General features: G+C 34.1%; 1 protein-coding gene across 1 annotated transcript; it reads left to right on the forward strand.

The window, feature by feature from the left end:
• Window positions 1–559: 559 nt before the first annotated feature.
• LOC131054148 (histone H4) lies at window positions 560–1,344 on the forward strand. The gene has a single exon (XM_057988612.2). It carries the CDS (start codon window positions 643–645, stop codon window positions 952–954), a length of 312 nt encoding a protein of 103 aa, XP_057844595.1. The 5' UTR covers window positions 560–642; the 3' UTR covers window positions 955–1,344.
• Window positions 1,345–8,004: the final 6,660 nt, after the last annotated feature.

Consider the following 8,004-nt stretch of genomic DNA (forward strand, 5'->3'; position numbering starts at 1 on the left):
GACCTTGTAACTCATGTGAATGATCCAAGACTTCATAATTTGTTAAAACTCACTCATACTCATAAGGATCAATTGCATTTATAAACACCTTAAGAATTTGTTAGATCATGAAAGTCAAATTCTCCTCGACGAAACCTTTAAATAGGTTAGCCCTACAATTCTAAAAGATTCATGACAACAATTAATTATATAGTAATATTTTTTTTAATACTATAGATTCCAAGTCTAAAATGTTTAAATTGATTCTTAAATCTTATCTAAGGAATCCATTTCTAATCAGAATTAGCCGATTAATATACACCCCCCTAATAAAAAAGAATGCAACTCGCACTTTAATTGAAATTGTGTATTCCCGCGACCAACACCTAAATTGAAATGCGCGTTCACCATTTCATTCGATCCGTGCCATCGCACTACAACCAATCGAATGCGGTATCTCTTCATCCGGTGGTTGAAAATTCATCTCGACATTTGCCACGGATCAGATGTGGGGCGAAGCGCATCCAACGGCCAAAACGGAGCGGAGGGCGCAGAAACTTGCTATAAAAACCCTCATCAGAAATCTCTTACAGCATTGACGGAGGTCCGTTTTGAGGGTTTGAATACAGCAGTTCTGTGTGATTTGAATTTTGCTCTGAGAAGATGTCTGGAAGAGGAAAGGGCGGCAAGGGTTTGGGAAAGGGAGGCGCCAAGAGGCACAGGAAAGTCCTCCGTGATAACATTCAGGGTATCACCAAGCCTGCTATCAGGCGTCTGGCTAGGAGAGGAGGTGTTAAGCGTATCAGTGGCCTGATCTATGAAGAAACCAGGGGGGTCTTGAAGATCTTTTTGGAGAATGTCATAAGAGACGCTGTTACCTACACTGAACATGCACGGCGCAAGACAGTGACTGCCATGGATGTGGTTTATGCTCTCAAGAGGCAGGGTAGAACTCTCTACGGATTCGGTGGTTAGACCTGCTTCTAACGGTGAAGGGTCTGTGAATGGCTTTCTCTCCAACAATCTGTCATATTTTTAGGTGTTTTTAAACACCACCTTTGCTGCGGAATCATTTGTTCGTCCCTTTATTTGACAGTAATTCAAATGTAAGTAAGATAACAAGGGCTGTTTTCGCTTAAAATTGTCCATTGAGCTGTTCATAGAATGATATGAGTGGCTATTGATGTGTTTGTTTTGTTAAGTTTAGCTGTTAATATTAGCAGTCTCCTCAATCGGATTATCTTTAGATGGTTAGTCTGCGATTAGGAGAATTTCTACCAAAAAACTGTTAGCAGTTTGTAAATATTTATATTTCTGTACACAGTTTAGACAATTTAATCCGAGCAATTAAAATTGGTGTTTTAATTTGTGGATGTTTGTATTTACCATTCTAATTTGCAATCTCAAGGTTAACATGTCAGCTATAGCGGCAGTTCTGCTTCAACGCATGCTTTCTTATTAATATCATTGAATGTATGATTTATGTTTTAAACCAAAGAAGAAATATAAAGCAGCTTCAATGTTCGAATTTTGTCAGCATAATTTTGAAAATGAAATGCAACATTGAATTTGGAATATTTCTTCCCATGGATTTAGAAACATTTAGCGCCAAAATGGATTGAACTCTGTAATTACTCACTGTATATGTAAACAAGTAAGGTCTCTCCACTCTAAAGTGGCGTAAAAGGTTCGGATCTTTGAAAGTACTTTAAATAATTTATCTCCATTGAGATGCTAAAAGTTTGAGCCTTGCCATTGTATTCGCTTTTCAGTCAGTATTTATGGTTTCTATTTTCGTATACGAAAGCTTTATTGGCTTCAGGTTCTTTACTCGATTCTTGCTATTTTAATCTTCCAAGCTCTTCTCCTTGGGGCCCCAATTTCTCGTTTCCAAGGCAATCTATAAGTTTTAGGAGATTCATTACAAATAAAAACATTTTGAGGGCGTACCTTCTTAATAAGGTGGTAGAATTTTTGTTCACCTTTGATAAGCACGAGGATCATTCTCTTGTTCTGTTTTCATTGATTAGTTTGATTTTTCAGTTCAGTTTCTTCGTTGTACTTGCTAAATGTTCAAAACTTCCATTTGCCATAGCCAAATACAATTTTTACCATTTTTCAGTTTCAACATTTTCAGCACTTGTTAGATGCTCTTGGTTGTGTAGCTTGCTTTTTCATTTCAGTTTCTGCTTTGTACTTCAAACATTCGTGAGTTCGATTTGCCATAGCCAAATATAGTTTCACCATTGCCAGTTTCAGCATTTGTTAGATGCTCTGTTTTGGTTGTTTAGTTTGCTTTTTCAGATCAGTTTCTACTTTGTCGTTAAACATTCACACGAGTTCCATTTACCATCGCCAAAAACAGTTCCATCATTGCCAGTTTCAACATTTTCAGTATTTGTTAGATGCTTTGGCATTTTAGGCCGAAGTCTTATTTTTTTCTCCTAACCTAGAGCTCTGCATGCAGCCTCAATTTTGGGCAACGATTTATTTCAAAATACTTTTCCAGCTGCATTCAGCAGTAGAGGGTTGAGCTTGCCTTTAAAATGATGAAACATCATTCCGGAGTATATTGTCTTTTCAACCCTTGAAGAAGCCTCTCCAAAGGGAAAATATGTTACAGCAGCGTTTTTAAGTTATGGTTTCTTTTGAACTTATCCAATTGTATTGGAGCTTCAAATACCTGTAACCTCTTTATCCACTTACTAGTGTTTCTTCAAGGGACTGCATGCACTGCTCTTTCGACCATAACAGATTATTGTGATTCAAAAAGTTAATGCGTTTAAAAATCTTCTCCTGCATATCGGCTCACACAAATGCAATAACCTTTAAATTAGTAAAATGAATTAAGGGAAAATCTCATTGCATGTTATAGCGGAAACCATTTTGCTTAACTGATTGATATTGGCTAATTATAGTGTGGATACTCGGGCGCGAACTCGTCATTACTTGTTTCTTTGCTTCTTATCATTTGATCTCCAGGTTCGTTATTTCGATTTGGTATTTCATGCTACACCGATTTGGTATTTCATGCTAATGAGTGTAGGATGGTTTTTGGTTTATCATTGTTTGGTAGCTTTCTCAGTTTACAATCTACTTGCATGATTGTATAATAAGAGCTGTTATGAGTTGACATAGTCTTATCTTTTCATCTGTAGATTGGTTTTGATTTGGTAATTATTTGGGGATGAGCTTTTGTAGGATGGTTTTGGTTAATCATTGTTGGATAGCCTTCATTATCCCAGCTTGCTTTTTTTTTTCATGATTGATTGTGTTATGCTGATCAATAATGATATGTTCACTCTTGCAAGTAGACTTGCTTATCATATTTTGGTATGTTGGTTTTTGTTCATTCTATGTGGTTTCGTGCTTGGCTTTGGTCGCATTCATGATGATAACTCTTTTGGATTGGTTTATGTTCGGACTTTGTTGGTTTTTTTCTCATGTTTTTTTTTGTACCGTTGGCTTTTTATGAGTTGAGATGTTTTGTTTTATGCGAAAGGTATTGGTAAGGTTTGGAAGTTGGTGGTTTTTCGAGATCGTGGAACTTGCAGATGGTTTGGTATATGAGATTGTTTATCATATTTCTGTTATTTTCTTGGCTTCTCCTATGGGCTATTATTTGGCTTGTCCTCATTTAGGTTCCTCTGGGTTTACAACATCCTCTCCTTTAATTTTTTTGTGTTTGCCCACGATGTTTGTCTTGGCATGTTCTTTTGTAGTGATTTCTTTTCTTGTTTGTGGTCTCATATTAATCAGTGGATTGGAGAAATGTGCTTTATTCACAATGACAGTTTTCTTTTATATGCCTCTTATGGCAGCTTCCTTTATATCTATTGAAGTTATTATGTAATTGGGGAGGGTTTTGGTGGCCGAGGTGGTCTTTGTAATGGGTAGATAGGCTTGTGTATTTTGAACAATATTGAAGGGTTTTTTTATTGGTTTTTTTCCTTCTTTGTTCTTTGAACTAGATAAGGGTTTTTTTGGAACTAGACAAGGGTTTTTTTACTGGTTCTTTCCCTTCATTGTTCTTTGAATCAGACACCTTGTAAAAAACAAAAAAATATTAATACAATTCAGTAATTTACCCATTTTTTTCAAAAAAAAAAAAGTATAACTTATATGCAACATAAATGGACCAAATATATATTAGTAAACACAAATAATCCAAAGGTTTTTTTTCATGAAATGTGAAGGATATTCCAAAGATTTTAGTGATCAACAATTGATCCCTTTGTCTTTTATATAAGTTGCAGTTTATATAATAATATGTTGTTTTTATAACAAATAATTTCGTGTGTTTGACTATTGGTTCCTTGGTGTTGGATATAAAAGTTAAGATAACACACTTATGATTACTAATAGGCATTTGGTCCCTTTAAGTTGCATATAAGTTATATTCTACATAAAAATACGATATTGAACTAATTACGAATGATTTTTTTTTATTCAATTACTAGAGATTTTTAGATTATATCTTGGTCGAATCTTTAAAAAGTCATTTTTTCGACACTTCGCAGTAGACACATTATTTTAGATTATGTTTTGGTCATATTTAAAAAGTAATTTTTTTGACATTTAGCGGTAGACACATTATTTTGATGAGTTGTGTGATGAGTCACGTCTTCAAACCTTAATTGTAGATAGTTAAGTGTCCATTTTACATTTCTAAACAAAAATGGAGGTCGTACGATATTCTATGTGACTTAGCCCTAACGACTATGTGTCTCTCTCCCCTAGTCGAACAAAAAAAAAAAATGTTGTTATAGAAAAAACACATTATTATATAAAATACAATTTATATCTAACACAAATGGACCAATAGTTGAACACTAAAACTTGTTGAAAATCCTTCTCATTTCATGGAAAAATACAAGGTATTTTTTGTGCTCAACTTTTATATTTGGGATAGGGAAAAAGTATTAATATGAAATACTCCAATGAATATACATTGCTACCCCAATAGTTGTACACATGTGAATACTAGTTTTTCAGTATGACAACAATACTTGCTTAAGCAAGTATCTTATTTTATTAAATGAGCGTCTTATGTTTTAAATGACACACTTATATTGGATAGTTATGATATATAATTTCAAACAAAAAACTGTTTATTTCGCTTGTTAATGAATATATATTTGTACTTTTTATATAACATTTATAGGTTCTTATATATTTGTACTTTTTATATAACATTTGGTTATTTTTTTATTTACATCTGGACTATTTATTTATAATATATAGTATAAATTTGTGGTAAGATTGGATATTATGTGCACAATTTGCTATAATGATTATTGGATCCCATTCAACTACTGGTCCCTCTCCCCTACCACCAATTTTAGATATAAGAAAACTCGATATAAAATGATAGGTATTCTCCTTGCATCCTTGTATCAACCGTGCTCCAAAGAAGCATTGCAATGTTAAAAAATAAACAAACACAACCAAAAAATAACCAAACCTTAATTGTATCCAGGAATATTAAAAATAGAAGAAAAAGATTTCTTGGGGAATTGATGCGGTTGGGAGGAATGCCTCATTGGTTACGAGAATTTTCTGTTACGTTAATTCAGAGTAGATAAAGCTCTGCAAATTAAACCATCGAAAATTTGTTTGAGATTAAATTCATACGTGAATATAGGATAAATGTTTGTTAGCATGGAGTTAGCTTAGAATATGTTAGAGATAGAAATAAATTAAATGCCTTGAAATATCCTTTCTAGGAGAGATAGATCTATATTTAAAGCTCTTACAATCACTTAATCACTAATGCAATGCTAAGCATTTACAATAAAACTGTCTGAATTATAGCAGCAATGTCTATGGAGTTAGTTTACAATAAAACTGTTTGAATTATAGCAGCAAAATCTATGGAGTCAGGGGAGAGGGCTTTACACATGCATCCTAATTTCACGCTTCTCGAAATCTTACTTGAACATTTCAAATTTTTTTCTTCTCAAAATCTTATTTGGACATTTCAAAATTTTCTCAATTTTATACAACTTATTTGTCAAGCCCCATATTTAAAATTTTTGTTTCAAGTCCACATGGTCAAATATGACAGCTTATTTGTCAAGCCCCATATTTAATTTTTTTTGTTTCAAGTCCACATGGTCAAATATGATGTCACATCAACATGCATTTTTGTGAAGGTGTTCAAAATGGTTCCAAATTGCTATAACACTAATAGGTGTGCACTAAGTCGAGTTTACTTGTGTGTTGATGTGGCATCATATTTAGAGGTATTTTTTCGGGGATAAGCATCGATATGACATTTTTAGGGCACCACTATTGGTTTTATTTTGTCCAACTAACATAGCATCTATTGTTACTCGTTCACCTATTGGTCCCTCTCCCCTAGAGTACAATTGTATTCTAATTTTTAATTATATAATAAATGGAAAATAGTTTTCTTGTTAGATGCATTTTGATCTCTAAATAGACAATTCTAATCTTAACCATCAAATATTCATGTGATTTGTAAGTCAAGGCTTTTAATATAGACGCTTAGTTGTACATAAAGAGTTGCTAAAAATATTAGTGAATCAGTGTGTTAGATCTTGAACGAACTTGAACATAATATCAATCAATGTTTGTCATCTCAAATGTATCTTGCACAATAGTTATTATACCACCTTCATCAAATTCCTTCACATACCAGTTTGGATGATGAGGACTATTATGAAAGTTGGGTTTAGAAATATTTCTCCTACGTATGCCCTTTACATTGGACTCTCTCTCTACTCTATGGTGAGGACTTCTGTAGTGTTGTTGAAGGATTGTTCTAACTTAAATTCTTTCTCAATTCTTCTTTTTTGTAGAGCTACTATGGGCCTATCAATTGAAGGGTGGTTCAAAGCTTAGATACGCCCTTGCAATTGAACTTCGATGCCATCTTGGTAGAGGAGATGCAAGACAATGAAGAATTTTATTTTGAGAATGGGATTATTGGTTGATTTAGCTTTGGCCCAATCTCTTCAAAGTCATAGTGTTTTTTGACAATAACAAAGACAAAAATGCCATTCTCAACTATGTTTGGATGTGGAATCCTAACATCCAAACTTTAATCATTCTTCTGAGACATTTTCAATTATGCCCATTTGGGTTTGTCTCCCATATCTCCCATTACAATATTGGATTGAATCATGTTTTGCAGCAATTGAAAACTCTATTGGCAACTTTGTGTCCTCAAACAATAAATGAAGAGAATTCATTCACACAACTTATGCTAGGATTTTGAGGGAATTGGAAACTATCAAAGATTTTCCAACATAAATTATTTTGAATGCTAATGGTCACAACTAGATGCAACCTTTGGATTATGAAGGATTAATTTTTAGGTGTAGGGGGTGTTACAAAATTGGGCACGTTGTAACAAATTGTTAAATGGTTAAAGCACAACCTAAATGTGAGGCCTCTTGGTGGAGGGGTGCTACCCCCAAACATTATTCAATGACAAATTCTTTCAACAGGGAGGCTTCTCCCTCTTCTCCTGCAAAGAGAGATTCTAGGTTAAAGAATGTGGAGAAGGTTGATGTGCATTCTCCAAAATAAAGGGAAAATCATTCTTTGCCTTTGCTAAACGATTTTGGTTGCATGTTCCAAGTTAATGGTCGTGGTAATTCTTCTTTGGAACTCTCTCACTTTGGCTCCTTTGGACTTGCGATAATTTCTTCATGACATGGAGTTTATGGGCTCTCTTTCATCTAATGCTTAGAAGGAGAAGGGTAATATGGAAAGTCTAGATGGTGTGAAATGTCATCCAAGAGATCAAGGATGGACAAAAGTCAAGAGGAGGAAACATACTCCATAACATCATATGAGATTGAGGTCCTCTAAGAAGGGGAAAAAGTGGATATTTAGTTACTTAACTACAACCACTTGTTGGTAGGAAGTTTGTGGTTTGTTGCCTAGGTGGAGTGATGAATATAGTATTCCATCGGTTTGTTATTGTGAGTGGCAACAATATTCTTTTTGTTTTGGCCCATATTGATATTTTTTGGTGGTGTTCTAGATTGGGGA

This window comes from Cryptomeria japonica, chromosome 9 (genome assembly GCF_030272615.1).
Source record: "Cryptomeria japonica chromosome 9, Sugi_1.0, whole genome shotgun sequence".
Classification (NCBI taxonomy): domain Eukaryota; kingdom Viridiplantae; phylum Streptophyta; class Pinopsida; order Cupressales; family Cupressaceae; genus Cryptomeria; species Cryptomeria japonica.

Excerpts from the sequence above, each read along its gene's own strand:
- LOC131054148 (XM_057988612.2), top strand. The coding sequence starts at position 643 with ATGTCTGGAAGAGGAAAGGGCGGCAAGGGTTTGGGAAAGGGAGGCGCC.